The sequence below is a fragment of the Mya arenaria genome, chromosome 2 (genome assembly GCF_026914265.1).
Source record: "Mya arenaria isolate MELC-2E11 chromosome 2, ASM2691426v1".
NCBI lineage: Eukaryota > Metazoa > Mollusca > Bivalvia > Myida > Myidae > Mya > Mya arenaria.
The window spans coordinates 22,402,150-22,422,122 of NC_069123.1; the positions used below are offsets into that span (position 1 = coordinate 22,402,150).

At 38.1% G+C, this 19,973-nt stretch overlaps 1 protein-coding gene across 2 annotated transcripts in view; it reads right to left on the reverse strand.

Moving 5' to 3' along the window:
- Positions 1-19,973, reverse strand: part of LOC128243041 (atrial natriuretic peptide-converting enzyme-like) — a 111,398-nt gene that overhangs the window by 50,087 nt on the left and 41,338 nt on the right. The window contains exon 1 of one of the 2 annotated variants that reach the window (XM_052960532.1): positions 6,172-6,604. The exons of the other annotated variant lie outside the window; for it this stretch is intronic. Coding sequence (XP_052816492.1) covers positions 6,172-6,216 — 45 coding nt within the window. The 5' untranslated portion in view covers positions 6,217-6,604. Of the gene's footprint in view, positions 1-6,171; positions 6,605-19,973 lie in introns of those variants that run through there. 2 annotated transcript variants of the gene reach the window in all.

Below are 19,973 nucleotides of genomic sequence, written 5' to 3' on the forward strand. Positions count from 1 at the left end.
ATTGCATTTCCTGTGATAATAAAAACAAAATTTAGTCTATGTTAAATGGAGTCTGATGTTTGATGATGCCTGTGTAAGTGATCATTTTTTTACAAATACAAAATCAATCCTAAGCTATGTCTAAATACAGTTGCATATGATGTTAAACTGATTCAGGTAGATTTATATAAGTCGTTTCAAACATTTTACTAAAAGCAGGGTTATTTATTATTATGAATGATCGTCATATTAAAGTACGTTTTAATTATATAAGAAATTAGATTTATCCATATAATGTTTGTACTAAACACGGATGAATAAATAGTGTGTATTCCGACATTTTCCTAATGTCCATTAGAGGTTCAGTTTAAGATGGCATTAAAACGGGTTTAATGGCAATTATTTTGAACAATCCTTCTTATTTATATTGAATATAAGGAAAAATATATTTTTCGCTCTTCGCTCGCTTCGGTTTTAATGAAAACTGACAAAATTTTATTTTTATTTCGCTCACTCGCTCCATTTTTTTTTTGGCAAAAATCTGAGGAACTAAACATTAATTTGGTGTGGCCTAAAGATGTCGATTAATTCCTTCACTATGTTAATAAAATATTTCTCATTTAGGAAAGCAAAAGGAAGGGATGGTAACTGCAAATTTCGAGGTAACATTAGGTTTAGAAAGTAGAAGGTACGAATATTTTCAATTTTCAATCGACATGGGTATATGGATAAAATTTTAATTGTAAGAAAAGTGAAAATTATCGATAACACACAACACAATAACACAACTTTTCTTAGTCTTTGTTGTAACGGAACCGTTTTGATCTCCGTAAACAAACGATAAATAACGTGTTAGCCAGACGGCTTTAATGGGTATCTACATACATATTCACTTGCATTTTATTTATACTGGTCGCTGGTCACACGCAGTTGTTATTTCACTTTGAAAAAATCGCTACATGTTCACGCACATACCTATCGGGAATTTTAACGATAAGACACACAGAGTACAAGTCAGTAGTTAAGCTCATTGCTCGGATGATATTTATTCTAGGCCATTACGCACACAAGCCATAATGCAGCCATTATAGGGTGGGGGAGTTCCTTTATAAATATAGTAATTATTGCCTGTAAAGATAAGTGTGTCAAATTTTTTCTCATTATTGTATCCAACTTCATTGTTTCTCTCTTCTTCTTTTTCTGTTCAAATGTAGATACTAATATTTCATAGTTGAACGAACAAACAGCTATTTGTTTTTACCAAAGGTATTAGTTTAGTAAAGCGAGGCTGCGGGGTAATGCAGAATATTGAAAATCAAATACCCTTCTCGGCGAGTATTGACGATTGTCGACCCTCCGGTCATTCAACCGGGTATTTACGATCTTTGCCAATCTACCTTCGCTTTGTTTACAAACACGAACACAATGGAATTGAATTTATTTGGTTTAGTTGTGTTTTTTTTTTAAATATATTGCGTTTTGTGTTTACTGAAAATGGAAAATTTCAAAGGCTATTTTTTGGAAAAAGAAGAAAAAAACAACAAGATAGTAACCGGGTACTAACTACGGCAAGAAGGGAACACGGCCATGTTTATAAACTCAAATGAGGCGATTGCGCACCTAGGTATCTATCTTACGTTTATGAAATGGCAGACATCCTGCGAAATAACTAATTGGCTGGCATTGGTGGGTGTTGGAGATTCATGTTTTATTTACGTTTTAACGTGTTTCTGACAACATGGCGCTCTCTTGGTTTAATATGTTGTTTATCACCTATCACAATGATTAAACATTTGTTTACCCTCATTCGAATTATGATAAAATAAAAGATATTTACACTTAAACTTATTAAGTCGCGTCTTTAATGTCTTGCATTCGTCTTGTTTAGATTGTACGTATTTCTCGGTACACTGGCATTTACAAAAGCCTGTTCCTACATCTTAGATTGTAAAGTACGTATTTCTCGGTACACTGGCATTTACAAAAGCCTGTTCCTACATCAATTAGTATAGTAATTGCATCCAAGCCAGACAAAAAGTGAATGTATTATACTATGTTTGGACATTAGAAACGTTTCCCTTCTTCTTTAGTTAATGAGCTTTCAAACAAAACAAAAACCAATGAAGATACATGGATAGTAATCTGTGCTGTCGTGTAGCGCTATGTTACTTGTAAGTGCTTGTTTGATGTTGATCGCAAGATATTGGCTACATTTAAGGCTAATTGGCCTGTCTCTAGGTTTATATTGTTTGATGAATTAAAAGGAAGGAATGGCGATATGAGTAAATACATGAAGGAAGGAAGGAATAAAGAAATGAATAAATGATTGAAGAAGTAAATAAATAAATAATTGAGTGAGTGAGTGAGTGAGTGAGCGAGCGAGCGAGCGAGTGAGCGAGCGAGGGAGGGAGGGAGGGAGGGAGGGAGGGAGGGAGGGAGGGGGGAGGGAGGGAGGGAGGGAGGAAGGAAGGAAGGAAGGAAGGAAGGAAGGAAGGAAGGAAGGAAGGAAGGAAGGAAGGAAGGAAGGAAGGAAGGAAGGAAGGAAGGAAGGAAGGAAGGAAGGAAGGAAGGAAGGAAGGAAGGAAGGAAGGAAGGAAGGAAGGAAGGAAGGAGGAGGGAGGGAGGGAGGGACCTCAAGTACGAATGACGTTTCAGCTCATCCCCGAATGATAAATCACTCGAAAGCAAAGAGAGGGGTATCAGACTAAACAACAAGATGAAATTGACTGTTCCCCAATTAATTCACTGATGATGCCAATTATTGTAACAAAGCAAGAAGGAAACTTGTCCAGATATATAAAAAAAATATTCCACCCGATTCAGCTCAGGATATTTAATGAACTTTAATATTCTTGCTGCACGAGATTTCTTTGTTAACCTACATTTTCTTACATACTAACGTGTTTGAAATAATAACAAAGATCAACAACTGATGCCGCGATGCTTTTCTAGGAAATATATCATGACTAGAGTAGAGTAGATATTGTTAATATTCCATGCTCTATCATTTGGATCCTAAATCAAACTTCTATTACATTTAGGAAGTTAATATTACAAATCTATTCATATAACGCTTTTCATTTTAAAAAGCACTTTTCGCCATATTCGCTGTTGCCTTGCAGCCATGTAAGTGTAAACTCTTCTAAGGAAAACGCTACCCACAATGATTAAAGACAACCGCAGACATATAAGAAATAAACGATGAGTAACACTTTATGTGGAAATTAAAAACGTTTCCTTTTTCGTCTTTAAATTGCTTTTTTAAACAAAACAGGCTCGAAATCTGTATAAATCTGTTTTATGAAACGGCCCACAGGAGCGCCGTAAAATGTGTATCTCTTGCTTTTATCACGTAGAATGCTGTAATGATAGTTAAGTTGATCAATCCAAGTCAGAAAAGCTATAGGAACAAGTACAGTATCGACACGTGTCACAATGTTTACTCTCATGATACCAATACAATTTGTCTGAGAAAAGGAACACAAAACATGAAACAAAGAACATCCAGTAACGAACATAACCAACATAACAATAACAATTTGTCGCAGGAACGGAACACGCAACACGGAAAACAGAACATAACGAACATAACTATATCAATTTGTCACAGAAAAGGAACACAGAACATAGAACATAACGAACATATCAATACCAACTTGTCCTAGGAAAGAAACACAGAACACAGATTATAACGAACATAACAATGCCAAATTGTCACAGAAAATAAACACGGAACATAACAATTTCAAATTGTCACAGGAAAGAAACACAGAACATAACGAACATAATAATATCAAATTGTCACAGAAAAGGAACGCAGAACATAACGAACATAAAAATACCAAATTGTCACAGGAAGGAAACACAGACGGCGAAACATAACGAACACACAAAAACTAACAGGCCAAAATGTGTATATATTTGTATGGTGTCACGTTTATCAAATATTAATTTAAAGAAGACTATTGGGAAGCAAATTAAACGTATAAAAGTATTTATATGAAGTAGTTCTACTAATTGATATTCCGAAAGGTTTGCCAATTCACAATTGTTTACATTTTTGTCAAATAAAAAGAATCGAATGATAATTTGTGGTCATCGCCATTCAGTTGTTATAATCCATACTGTACCTCATCTCAGTTCCACTAAGAATGCGAAAACCCACACGATCATAGAACACACGAGCGAACAGTGGGAACAGACTGCGTGGTAGCCATGTAATTCAATGGTCCCTTTTAGTCGTATTACCCAAACAGGGACCTTGTCCTTAAGTAAGAAAAGATTTTGACATCCCTCTGTTCAGATTATTATAATTATCGTGACATATATCCCTGCAAATGAGCTGTTGTTAACGGATGGAACAACATTCTTCCTGGCAATTCTCATGATATATATCACTGCTTGAATGCCAAAGACATAAACTATTAAAATTACCTGTCAGTACTGTGCAACATTGTTATTTGTACTATATCTGAGTTGGGTAAAACCCTATTTGTGCGTAAAGTATTACCACAACAATTTCAACGCGTTGTAAATACTTTGTTATTGTTACCGTCTTTAGAAGAAATAAAGATGAATTGAGTCAGTTGTTGAGTTGAATTTAAAGCATGTCAGTACTGAGAGAGATTGCTATAAGGCCTATGAAGCATGTCAGTACTGAGAGGGATTGCTATAAGGCCTATGAAGCATGTCAGTACTGAGAGGGATTGCTATAAGGCCTATGAAGCATGTCAGTACTGAGAGGGATTGCTATAAGGCCTATGAAGCATGTCAGTACTGAGAGGGATTGCTATAAGGCCTATGAAGCATGTCAGTTCTGAGAGAGATTGCTATAAGGCCTATGAAGCATGTCAGTACTGAGAGGGATTGCTATAAGGCCTATGAAGCATGTCAGTACTGAGAGGGATTGCTATAAGGCCTATGAAGCATGTCAGTACTGAGAGGGATTGCTATAAGGCCTATGAAGCATGTCAGTACTGAGAGGTATTGCTATAAGGCCTATGAAGCATGTCAGTTCTGAGAGAGATTGCTATAAGGCCTATGAAGCATGTCAGTACTGAGAGGGATTGCTATAAGGCCTATGAAGCATGTCAGTACTGAGAGGGATTGCTATAAGGCCTATGAAGCATGTCAGTACTGAGAGGGATTGCTATAAGGCCTATGAAGCATGTCAGTTCTGAGAGAGATTGCTATAAGGCCTATGAAGCATGTCAGTACTGAGAGGGATTGCTATAAGGCCTATGAAGCATGTCAGTACTGAGAGGGATTGCTATAAGGCCTATGAAGCATGTCAGTTCTGAGAGAGATTGCTTTAAGGCCTATGAAGCATGTCAGTACTGAGAGAGATTGCTATAAGGCCTATGAAGCATGTCAGTACTGAGAGAGATTGCTATAAGGCCTATGAAGCATGTCAGTACTGAGAGAGATTGCTATAAGGCCTATGAAGCATGTCAGTACTGAGAGAGATTGCTATAAGGCCTATGAAGCATGTCAGTACTGAGAGAGATTGCTATAAGGCCTATGAAGCATGTCAGTACTGAGAGAGATTGCTATAAGGCCTATGAAGCATGTCAGTACTGAGAGAGATTGCTATAAGGCCTATGAAGCATGTCAGTACTGAGAGAGATTGCTATAAGGCCTATGAAGCATGTCAGTTCTGAGAGAGATTGCTATAAGGCCTATGAAGCATGTCAGTACTGAGAGAGATTGCTATAAGGCCTATGAAGCATGTCAGTACTGAGAGAGATTGCTATAAGGCCTAAAAATATTTGTTTTGGCTGATCTGAGCCTACCTAATAAAAAACCACCGAAAGTAGTATTTTTCTTCAAAAATAATAAAATAAAAAACGGGCTTCCATCCATGCACACCATTTTTTAAACATCAACTCTCTTTATTTTGACATAATAAGGCTCCAAAACAACAACACTATATGAGTGACATTTGCGAGACAATGTTCTACACAAAGTATATTTGAAAAAATACCTACCTACCCCACCTAATACTTTTGGAGATGTTGCCCTAAACGAATATTTTAGGCCTATTACAGTGAAATAACTGAATATTCAATCAAATGTATATTAACAACTACAATAAAGCAACGCTGTTGTACGCATTGTAAAACAAAAGTAGCTTCTGCGTTGCAAAAGTATCAATCAATATTAAGATTCCACGAAATTAAGACATTCAATTACCGTATGCATCCGGTTGATAATTGGCACTATATCCCCGTTTTCCATATTGACCCTCGTGTTTACATCATTAGTTCAATAGATCACTGCAGAAAGCAAATATCTATCTTCTGCGCTTCATATTTTACATTAAATGGTCCACTACATTTCCCCGTCTTACTTTAACTAATAAATTCAATCGGTAATATCATGCTCTTCAGCTTGATGGTTTAACACTCATCGATGATTCCACGCAACTCTACTTCCTTGTGCAACCACTCGTTGACATAATTCCTAACTTTTGATTACGGTGTTGTTTAAGAAACACGTGCAATAATGAAGAGTCAAGTCACATAGTAATTTGATTTCGAAATTATATCCAACAGTGTAGTTAAATCAAAGGAGTAGATATTTTTTACATGAAAGTGTATATCCTTACTGAAAACGTCTTTTTCGCTTCATGTAAGCTCCATTGTGAATGATAAATCGCAGAGAAGTCTTCTATCTCTGAGAAAGAATTGAGTGTTACCAACGTAATTCAATGATTGCAACAAATATATCAGCTAGCCAAGCAGGGCACTTGTCCAGAAAAAAACTGAACGTTTTGCATCCATCTGAGTTTCAATTTCTTCGGAGTAGCGTGATATGGTGTTTTATCTGCACGTGAATTTAAGTAACATAGCTATCTTTTTACAAATGGAAAACACTATGTGAATCGCTGATACCAGCATGTTTCAAATTATAAGTGTGAATAACAAATACTCCAGTGCTGCTCTTTTTGAAAACATGTCAACACTGTAGATATTGCTGTAATGTCATGCTTTATCCGCTGGTTACTAAATCAAATTTATATGACACCATGATATAGTAAATTTTACATGTGTCGACCCCAAGTAGTTGTTGGAACAAACTTCCTTCCGCGGCTCATAATGCACCATCAATATATCTCCATCCCCAACGGACAATTAAAATAAGTCTAACCCTCGTTATAACGTCGGTGGTCTGAAGCAAACATCAACCACGCCCGCTAAACATTTGGGTGAAGTTCACTTAATTTGACCTTTATCACCACAAAATCTGACCTCTGTGGTTGTGGCTGTGTGGAAGCAGTTCAACATTTTCTTCTTCACTGTCCGTTATATCATGCTGCATGTAACACATTTTTCTCAATTTTCCCATGTCCACCTACTGTCAACTGCCCTTTCTTTGGCAATGAGCTTTTATCGTACGAAACAAACAAAATGTCCAGAGATATATATTGATGCAACCAAAAGGTTTAGTGTGGGATGAGGTCGTCCTGTGGTTTAGTGTGGGATGAGGTCGTCCTGTGGTTTAGTGTGGGATGAGGTCGTCCTGTGGTTTAGTGTGGGATGAGGTCGTCCTGTGGTTTAGTGTGGGATGAGGTCGTCCTGTGGTTTAGTGTGGGATGAGGTCGTCCTGTGGTTTAGTGTGGGATGAGGTCGTCCTGTGGTTTAGTGTGGGATGAGGTCGTCCTGTGCGAGTTGTTTGCTGCTTGGGCCGCTGTGTATGTCATTAATAGTATTGATATCATAAAGAAAGTATTATTCCAATTTAAGACTTATTAGAGACAGTATTAAAATTAGTATTAACATTATCGGATAGTATGCTGAACGATTATATCATTCTTCTTTCCCATCTCTCCATACTACTTTTTGAAAGTAGTCACGTGTATATTTACTTCAATGTTATCGCGTAACGTTATACGCCATGCAATTCCAAGTATAATTGTAAATCTGTCCCTGACGCTTGTTTTCCGACCCTATGTTGTGTTTCAACATGTATTAAATGAATGTTGTGTTGACTGTAATGATGTGAAACTATTTCTCCATAAATATGTTTAAACCAGTTGTTGCTTTGAAAATAATTAGCATCACAAATATAAATAAGACCAACTACAAAACGCCATTGTAAATAAAGATAAATACGGAAAACAAAGAATTACACCATCAAGAAAAAATGTGGAAGGTAAGTACACGGTAACATTTCTATCATTGGTTTTAATATCGTAGATTGTTTAAATGATAATTCAGTTAATCAACCCAGGACAGGAAAAGCAATAGAAACATGCAGAGTAGCGAAACACCTGACAATCCTTTATCTTACGAAACCAATACCAATTTGTAACAGGAAAGGAACACCCGACAATGTGCAATCGTACCAATTCGTAGCAGGAGAGGAACACCCGACAATGCGTAGTCATACCAATTCGTAGCAGTAGAGGAACACCCGATAATGCGCAGTCGTACCAATACGTAGCAGGAGAGGAGTACCCGATAATGCGTAGTCGTACCAACTGGTAACAGAAGAGGAACACTCGACAATGATTAGTCTTACCAATTTGTAACAGGAGAGGAACATACGACAATGCGTAGTCGTACCAATTCGTAACAGAAGAGGAACACCCGACAATGCGTAGTCATACCAATCGTAACAGGAGAGGAACACCCGACAATGCGTAGTCATACCAATCGTAACAGGAGAGGAACACCCGACAATGCGTAGTCATACCAATTCGTAACAGGAGAGGAACACTCGACAATGTTTAGTCTTACCAATTTGTAACAGGAGAGGAACACCCGACAATGCGTAGTCGTACCAATTCGTAACAGGAGAGGAACACTCGACAATGTTTAGTCTTACCAATTTGTAACAGGAGAGGAACACCCGACAATGCGTAGTCGTACCAATTTGTAACAGGAGAGGAACACCCGACAATGCGTAGTCACACCAATCGTAACAGGAGAGGAACACCCGACAATGCGTATTCGTACCAATTCGTAGTAGGAGAGGAACACCCGACAATGCGTATTCGTACCAATTCGTAGTAGGAGAGGAACACCCGACAATGCGTAGTCGTACCAATTCGTAGTAGGAGAGGAACACCCGATAATGCGTAGTCGTACCAATTCGTAACAGAAGAGAAACACTCGACAATGTTTAGTCGTACCAATTCGTAACAGGAGAGGAACACTCGACAATGTTTAGTCTTACCAATTTGTAACAGGAGAGGAACACCCGACAATGCGTAGTCGTACCAATTTGTAACAGGAGAGGAACACCCGACAATGCGTAGTCGTACCAATTTGTAGTAGGAGAGGAACACCCGACAATGCGTATTCGTACCAATTCGTAGTAGGAGAGGAACACCCGACAATGCACAGTATTCGTACCAATTCGTAGTAGGAGAGGAACACCCGACAATGCGTAGTCGTACCAATTCGTAGTAGGAGAGGAACACCCGACAATGCGTAGTCGTACCAATTCGTAGTAGGAGAGGAACACCCGATAATGCGTAGTCGTACAAATTCGTAACAGAAGAGGAACACTCGACAATGTTTAGTCTTACCAATTTGTAACAGGAGAGGAAAACCCGACAATGCGTAGTCGTACCAATTTGTAACTGGAGAGGAACACCCGACAATGCGTAGTCGTACCAATTCGTAGCAGCAGAGGAACACCCGACAATGCGTATTCGTACCAATTCGTAGTAGGAGAGGAACACCCGACAATGCGTAGTCGTACCAATTCGTAGTAGGAGAGGAACACCCGATAATGCGTAGTCGTACCAATTCGTAACAGAAGAGAAACACTCGACAACGCTTAGGTTTACCAATTTGTAACAGGAGAGGAACATCCGACAATGCGTATTCATACCAATTCGTAATAGGAGAGGAACACCCGACAATGATTAGTCGTATCAATTTGTAACAGGAGAGGAACACCCGACAATGCGTAGTCATACCAATCGTAACAGGAGAGGAACACCCGAAAATGCGTAGTCATGCCAATCGTAACAGGAGAGGAACACCCGACAATGCGTAGTCGTACGGTACCAACACCAATTCGTAACAGGAGAGGAACACCCGACAATGCGTAGTCATACCAATCGTAACAGGAGAGGAACACCCGACAATGCGTATTCGTACCAATTCGTAGTAGGAGAGGAACACCCGACAATGCGTATTCGTACCAATTCGTAGTAGGAGAGGAACACCCGACAATGCGTAGTCGTACCAATTCGTAGTAGGAGAGGAACACCCAATAATGCGTAGTCGTACCAATTCGTAACAGAAGAGAAACACTCGACAATGTTTAGTCGTACCAATTCGTAACAGGAGAGGAACACTCGACAATGTTTAGTCTTACCAATTTGTAACAGGAGAGGAACACCCGACAATGCGTAGTCGTACCAATTTGTAACAGGAGAGGAACACCCGACAATGCGTAGTCGTACCAATTTGTAACAGGAGAGGAACACCCGACAATGCGTATTCGTACCAATTCGTAGTAGGAGAGGAACACCCGACAATGCGTATTCGTACCAATTCGTAGTAGGAGAGGAACACCCGACAATGCGTAGTCGTACCAATTCGTATTAGGAGAGGAACACCCGACAATGCGTAGTCGTACCAATTCGTAGTAGGAGAGGAACACCCGATAATGCGTAGTCGTACCAATTCGTAACAGAAGAGGAACACTCGACAATGTTTAGTCTTACCAATTTGTAACAGGAGAGGAACACCCGACAATGCGTAGTCGTACCAATTTGTAACAGGAGAGGAACACCCGACAATGCGTAGTCGTACCAATTCGTAGCAGCAGAGGAACACCCGACAATGCGTATTCGTACCAATTCGTAGTAGGAGAGGAACACCCGACAATGCGTAGTCGTACCAATTCGTAGTAGGAGAGGAACACCCGATAATGCGTAGTCGTACCAATTCGTAACAGAAGAGAAAGACTCGACAACGCTTAGGTTTACCAATTTGTAACAGGAGAGGAACATCCGACAATGCGTAGTCATACCAATTCGTAATAGGAGAGGAACACCCGACAATGATTAGTCGTATCAATTTGTAACAGGAGAGGAACACCCGACAATGCGTAGTCATACCATTCGTAACAGGAGAGGAACACCCGAAAATGCGTAGTCATGCCAATCGTAACAGGAGAGGAACACCCGACAATGCGTAGTCGTACGGTACCAACACCAATTCGTAACAGGAGAGGAACACCCGACAATGCGTAGTCATACCAATCGTAACAGGAGAGGAACACCCGGCAATGCGTAGTCGTACGGTACCAATACCAATTCGTTACTGGAGAGGAACACCTGACAATGCGTAGTCGTACCAATTCGTAACAGAAACGGAACACCCGACAATGCGTAGTCGTACGGTATCAATACCAATTCGTTACAGGAGAGGAACACCCGACAATGCGTAGTCGTACCAATTCGTAACAGAAACGGAACATCCGACAATGCGTAGTCGTACCGATTCTTTACAGGAGAGGAACACCCGACAATGCGTACTCGTACGGTACCAAAACCAATTCGTAACAGGAGAGGAACAGCCGATAATGCGTAGTCGTACGGTGCCTAAACACCAATAAGCGATAGTACACACAAAGTGGAACACAAAGCAAAACAAAATCGGACCGATGATCTTAACGCATGTTAAAAAAAGCCTCCAGAGATTTTCATTTAAACATTTAACAAACGCTTCAAGCAAATTCTATTTGATTTCAACATTAGACAAATATTGTATTACCGTATTCATCTGGTTGATAATTTGCACAACATTCCTATTTTCAATATATGCTCTTCAGTAGTTTATTTGAGTTTTTGAAATACTAATATTTTTCGCTTCATAACTTGGACTCCATGGCCGGGTCTTACAGTTACTGACATTTGTCAAATAAAATAAGTTCCATCGGCCTATCTATGTGGTTCACCTCGATGCCAGTATACAATGTTGCAATCAGTCGTTTACTGTATCATTGGCCGCAGTTCATGTTATTTTATAGATATTTTTATTGAAAGGATTATCAAGTTACGATCTATTTTGACTTTGAAATCCTAACAGCAGGACGATAGTTTAACAATATCTGACACTCCGTTTTGCATCTCATGCCTGCCCCACTACGACTGATAAATCTCACAACGGTAAAGAGTTTTGTCAGTCTTAACGCGGTTAAGAAATTGACTGTTATCCACGTAATTCAATTATGTCACCCATAATTCATGTAACTTAAACGGGAAACTCGTCCAGATATAAAAAAGTGACACCCCCTGGGTTCAGATTCTTAGAATTATTTAGACGTGATTTAATTATTTTCGCATTATTATTGCATGAGAAATACTCTTGGAATCATATCTATGCGGAGAGATATTGGTGTAATCCAATGCTGTATCCACGTAATATTCAAAGTCCTATTACATAGAAGAGTCAACACAACCACTACACACATGGAACGCTATACACTTTAAAACGCGTTTTTTTTGCGCAAAATGGCGGCTTCTTGGCAAATTACTTGAATCAATAAGAAATTAAGAAATCACCACCTATAATAACCTAGTGAAGTCTAAGACGAACACTGTCGTGAAAAATGAAACGATACATACATTTTATTGCAGACATTAAAAACATTTCTTTTCCAGGAATTAAGTGCATTTTCGAACAAAACAAGGACACAATCGATAAAAACCTGTATTGCCAACGGCGCACAAACGTGCCATCGTGTTTGGATCACTGATATTAAATTCATATGATAATTTTAAGAAGGTTATTCGAAAATCCCTCCAAATCTAAATCAATTAAACATAAATGGACAACGCAAGGATATGCAGATGTTTGGCAAAAATACCATCGGCCGAAACAAGCACAATACACGTCTCAAAGTCGTCACAGTATGTATCGAGTGTCCGAGTTGATAACTTATTATGCCACACAGTCCAATAGATTATGCAATTACTCTTATGCTACATTCAGGAAGAGCTATCATCAACTATCATAAGCATATGCACACACACACCCATATCGTAACGGTTGCTCTCAAGTGTAAAGGTGTGATGTAGTAAGAGGTACGGTCGAACACAGATACTCTATCTTTGTGCATATAAAATCTTAGTGTGACATTCAATTTTAAGACGTGGGTCTTGCATGGGACACATGGTCTGTATTCATGAAACACATGTGCTAGGTAAATTTCCTCCGTAGAGTAACAACTCGGACACGACCAACTATACTCTATGTGAATATTTGTAGTATTCCACAATTATTCAACTCTAAGAGTGACCTTGAACGCTGAGATAGGGTCAAGGGCTTTGCACGAGACGCGTTGCTGGTATGTACCAAGCACGTGTGCGAATTTATTTTAGAATCCCTCCATGAATGACAACTTTAAATCCCGGACACGACCAACTATACTGTATTTGCATTTATGCAGCAATTCATCATCGTAAACCTGTAAATGCGGCCTTGACCATTGAGGTACGGGCGTAGGTCTTGCACGCGAAACGTCGTTTCACGTTTCCGGACACGGAGAAATGGACTAAAGGACGCACGGAAGGTACTCTTTCAAATCCCCACCTTGGGGGCATTACAAATAAAGACGTACGTGAAATTAATTTTAATGCTTAATCGAAAATTTGAACCAGATTGTTAATAAGTATTAAATTTCCACGAAATATAGATTTTCAATTACCGTATGCATCCGGTTGATAATTGGCACTATATCCCCGTTTTCCATATTGACCCTCGTGTTTGCATCATTAGTTCAATAGATCATTGCAGAAAGCAAATATCTATCTTCTGCGCTTCATATTTTACATTAAATGGTCCACTACATTTCCCCGTCTTATTATAACTAACATTTGAAATGAAACAAATTCCATTGGTCACATCATGTTCTTCAGCTTGATGGTAAAGTCTCATATAACTCATCGATGATTCCATTCAACGCTACTGTCTTATGCAGCCACTTGTTGACATAATCCCTAGCTGTTATTCGTGTTGTTTAAGAAACACGTGCAATTATAAGAAGAGTCAAGTCACATAGTAACTTAATTTCGAAATTGACTCTAACATTGTAGTTAAATCCAAAAATGTAGATCTATTCTTTTACATGATATATATGTTTATTACTGAAAACGTCTTTTTCGCCTCATGTAAGCTCCATTGTGAATGATAAATCGCAGAGAAGTCTTCTATCTCTGAGAAAGAATTGAGTGTTACCAACGTAATTCAATGATAGCACCAATTATTTCAGCTAGCCAAGCAGGGCACTTGTCCAGAACAAAACAGAACGTTTTGCATCAATCTCAGTTTCAGTTTCTTCGGAGTAGCGTGATATGGAGTTATATCGGCACTTGTATTTAACTAACACAGCTATCGTTTTACAAATGGAAAAAAACTATGTGAATCGCTGATACCAGCATGTTTTAAATTATAAGTGTGATTAACAAATAATCCCGTGCGGCTCTTCTTGGAAACATGTCAAAACTGTAGATATTGCTGTAATGTCATGCTTAATCCGCTGGTTACTAAATCAAATTTATATTACACCATAATTATAGTAACCATTACACATTTCGACCCCAGGTAGTTGTTGGAACGAACTTCCTTCCGCGGCTCATAATTCACCATCAATATCGTCATCTAAAAATAAGATCCGCAACGGACAATTAAAATAAGTCTAAGACTCTTTATAACGTCTGTGATCGGAAGCATCAAATCAACCACGCCCGCTAGAGATTTGGGTGCAGTTCACTTAATTTGACCTCTATCGCCACAAAATCGTCCTATCTGACCTCTGAGATCGTAGAAGCAATTCAACATTTTCTTCTTCACTGTCCGTTATATCATGCTTCTCCTAATATATTTTTCTCAATCAATGTTCCCATGTCAATATACTGTCAACTGCCTTTTCTTTGGCGACGAGCATTTATCGTACGAATCAAACAAATCTATCTAAATGTCCACAGATATATAGTTTGCTACTGGGCCCGTCGTATGTGTCATTAATAATACTGATATCCTAAATAAAGTATTTTCTAATTTAAGACCTATTTTAGACAATATTAAAAATAATTTTAACATTATCAGATATTATGCTAATAACGATTACCTCATTCTTCTGTCCCATCTCTCCATACTACTTTTTGAAATAGTCACGTGTCTACTTACTTTAGTGTTACCGCTAAGCGTCATACGCCATGAAATTTCAAGTATATTGTAAATCTGTCACAGAAAAGGAATTTATATGAGTGTGTATGACCCTATGTTGTATTTTAACATGCATTGCATGTATGTTGTGTTGATTGTAATGATGTAAATCTATTTCCCAATAAATATGTTTAATCTAGTTGTTTTTTGAAAATAATTAGCATCCTGACTAATGACTTCTCTGATGTCAGATCACAAAATATGAGACCAAATGCAAAACGCCTATGTAAATAAAAACAAATACGGAATTCACAGAATCATACCATACCAGTGTAGGAGTTAAGAACACGATAACATTTGTATCATTGGTTTTAGTATTATAAATTGTTATAGCGATAATTCAGTTGATCAAACCAAGTCAGGAAAAGCGAAATGAACATGCACAGTAGCGAAACATTCATTTGCCGTACTGCACCAATACAAATTCGTAACAGGAGTGGAACAGCCGACAATGCTTAGTCTTACGGTAAGAATGCCAATTTGTAACAGGAGTGGAACAGCCGACAATGCTTAATCTTACGGTACCAGTACCAATTTATAACAGGAGTGGAACAGCCGACAATGCTTAGTCTTACGGCACCAAAATCATTTAGAAGCTGGTGAGGGGCACTGGACAATGCTTAGTCTTACGGTACGAATACCAATATGTAACAGGGGTGGAACAGCCGGCAATGCTTAGTCTTATGGTACCAGTACCAATTTATAACAGGAGTGGAACAGCTGACAATACTTAGTCTTACGGTACCAATATCATTTAGAAACAGGTGAGGGGCACTGGACAATGCTTAGTCTTATGGTACGAATACCAATTTGTAATATGAGTGGAACAGCCGGCAATGCTTAGTCTTACGGCACCAATATCATTTAGAAGCAGGTGAGGAGCACTGGACAATGCTTAGTCTTACGGTACGAATATCGATTTGTAACAGGAGTGGAACAGCCGGCAATGCTTAGTGTTATGTTACCAGTATCAATTTGTAACAGGAGTGGAACAGCCGACAATACTTAGTCTTATGGTACGAATACCAACTTGTAACATGAGTGGAACAGCCGACAATGCTTAGTCTAATGGTACAAATACCAATTTGTAACATGAGTGGAACAGCCGAAAATGCTTAGTCTTATGGTGCGAATACCAATTTGTAACATGAGTGGAACAGCCGGCAATGCTTAGTCTTATGGTAGGAATACCAATTTGTAACATGAGTGGAACAGCGACAATACTTAGTCTTATGGTACGAATACCAATTTGTAACATGAGTGGAACAGCCGGCAATGCTTAGTCTTATGGTACGAATACCAACTTGTAACATGAGTGGAAAAGCCGGCAATGCTTAGTCTTATGGTGCGAATACCAATTTGTAACATGAGTGGAACAGCCGGCAATGCTTAGTCTTAGTTGTACGGTACCAATACCAATAAGTGACAGGAGAGAAACACAAAGCAAAACATAAACGGACCAAAACCTACACATAACTAAAACGCATGTAAAAATAAGCCTTCAGAGATTTTCAATTAAAAACTTAAACAAACGCTTCAAACAAATACTATTTGATTTCAACATTAAACAAATATTGGATTACCGTATGCATCTGGTTGACAATTTGCACAACATTCCCAATTTCCATATTGATTCTTTTTTACATCAGTAGTTAATTTGAGTTTTTGAGACAGCAAATATTAATATTTTGCGCTTGGACTCCATTGCCGGGTATGATGCCGCGTCTTATAATACTGACATTTTTAAATGAAATAGATTACATCGGCCTAAACATGTGCGTCATCGTATAGACGATGTTTCGATGCTAGTATACAACTGTCACAATCAGCCGTTTACCGTTTTCACTATCCCTGATAGTAGTTCGTGTTATTTTATAAATAGTTTTATTGAAAGGATTATAAAGTTATGATTTATTTTTATTTTCAAAACCAAACAGTAGAGAGACAGTATCTGACATTCCATTTTGAACCTCATGTCAGTCCCTCTTTGATTGAGAAATCGCACTAGGCAGCATTAACGCGGTTAAGAAATTGACTGTTATCCACGTAATTCAATTATGTCACCCATAATTCATGTAACTTAAACGGGAAACTCGTCCATATATAAAGAAGTGACACCCCTAGCTTCGGATTATTAGAATTATTTAGACGTGATTTAATTCTTTCTTCTTGCACGAGAAATACTCATGGAATCATATCAATGCTGAGAGATATTGGTGTAATCCAATGCTGTATCCACGGAATATTCAATCCAAGTCCTATTACATAGAAGAGTCAACACAACCACTTCACACATGGAACGCTATACATTTTAAAACGCGTTTTTGCGCAAAATGGCGGCTTCTTGGCAAATTACTCGATTCAATAAGAAATAAAGAAATTAGCAGCTACAATAACCTATTGAACCCTACGACGAACACTGTCGTGAAAAAATGAAACGATACATAAATTTTATTGCAGACATTAAAAAACATTTCTTTCCTGGGAAATAATGGCCTTTTCAAACAAAACAAGGACACAATCGATATACCTGTATTGTAAACGGCACACAAACGTGCCATGTAGTTTAGATCAGTGCTATTAAATTCCTATAATTATTTTAAGGGGGGTATTCGATAATCACTCCAAATCTAAAGCAATTAAACATACATGGAAAACCCTAAGAAATGAAGTTTTGGCACCAATACCATTGGCCGAAAGAGACACAATACAAAAATAAGACTTTAAATCGTCTTCACGTTTTGAAAAAAGAACAATGTATGTCACAGTCAGTGTCCAATGTCCGATTAGTGTCATCCGGTTCAAACGATTATGCAATTACTATTATGATATACCCACATAATGATTACCCTCAAGTGGGAAGGAGTGATGCAGTAAGAATATACGGTCGATCATTATATCTATGTGCATATAAACTCTTGGCATTGAAATTTGATATAGGGGCGTGGGTCTTGTGTGGGACCCATGGTCTGTTTATACAAAACACATGTGACAAGTAAACTCTCTCCGTGCATGGCAGAGAAAAAACCCGCGCACGACCAACTATACTATGTTTGCATTTATGCAGCATTCCATCATGGTAGACCTGCAAATGCGGCATTAACCATTGAGGTAATAAAGGCGTAGGTCTAACATGTGACACGTCGTTTCATGTGCCAAGTCATTTTAAAATCTCTCCCACATGACAAGTTACAACCCGGACACTGAGAAAAACAGACTGAAGGACGCACAGACGGTACAATTTTGACATGCCCACCTTGCTGGGGGTGGGGCTGGGGGCATAAAATATAAGACGTATGGGAAATATATTTTAAAGCTTTGGCGATCATTTGAACCAAATAGTCAATCAATATTAAAACTCCACGAAATTAAGATATTCAATTACCGTATGCATCCGGTTGATAATTGGCACTATATCCCCGTTTTCCATATTGACCCTCGTGTTTACATCATTAGTTCAATAGATCATTGCAGAAAGCAAACATATTTCTTCTGCGCTTCATATTTTACATTAAATGGTCCACTACATTTCCCCGTCTTATTATAACTAACATTTTAAATTAAACAAATCCCATTGGTCACATCATGTTCTTCAGCTTGATTTATAACCTTATATAACTCATCGATGCTTCCATGCAACTCTACTTCTTTGTGCAGATACTTGTTGACATAATCATTAGCTGTGTATGCTTAGTACTCCCTATTCGCGTTGTTTTCGAGAAACACGTGCAATTAAAGAGCGTCAAGTCACATAGTTACTTTAATTCTAAATTGATTCCAACATTATTGTACAAATCCCAAAAAGATATTATCGTTTTTTTAACATTTAGTCCCAAGTATTCCAGTAATATCACCGGTTATTTAATTTACTCAAGCAGGGCACGGTACAGAATACAAAAAGAGTTTTGACATCAATCTCAGTTTCAGTTTGATGGGAGGTGCGTGCTGAACTTCTATCACACTGCAGGAGAAATACTGTGTGAATCGCCGATACCAACTTGTTTGAAATTATAACTTGTGATTAACAAATGATGAAACGGTGCTCTTTTGGAAACAAGTCAAGCTAAGAGGTATTGCTATATTATCAGGTTGTAATAACAAGATTCCTTATCAAATTATGTTTTACATAATGTAAGTTGCATTTTAAACAAGAACGCCAGATGTGTTAAACAAGAACGCCAGTTCATATCTTACATAACTGGCTATGAACAGACTCATTAAAACAGAGAAATTGATTGCATATGCTAATTCCAAGCTACTGCTTTTCCAGAAATTATTTACACATCTTTCTAATTTAAACGCATAATTAACAAATCAAATGCAAGTCGAGAACAATTAACTCAAACAATGATTGCAAAATAATGTTTTCTGTTTTGTGAGAACTTGTTTCAATAACCTTTACCCGCAACTATAATCCTGTAAAACTGTCGCCCTTTGTCTTTCTCTTATTATCAGTTTTCGCGCTGAAAGCTATTCCAGTTTTCGACAGTACTTCACAAGTTGAAAATATCATTAAACAACAAACACATATTAACAGTAGGACATACGAAGATAATTGCATTCATTTAAGCTCTTTCTCTCTCTCTCTCTCTCTCTCTCTCTCTCTCTCAAGAAGCTGATTCGCAATTAGTTTTTTTTTACATTTTAGTGATGTAAATTTATAGAAAGAGATAAACTGTTATTGACCTCCTCTAAGAAGGGAAGAGCAGAAGAAGTTTTCCGTTATAATTGTGAACTTCGACAGCCTTCATCAAAATTTGTTGCATAATTTCAGAAACTTAAATAAGTCGAAATAAA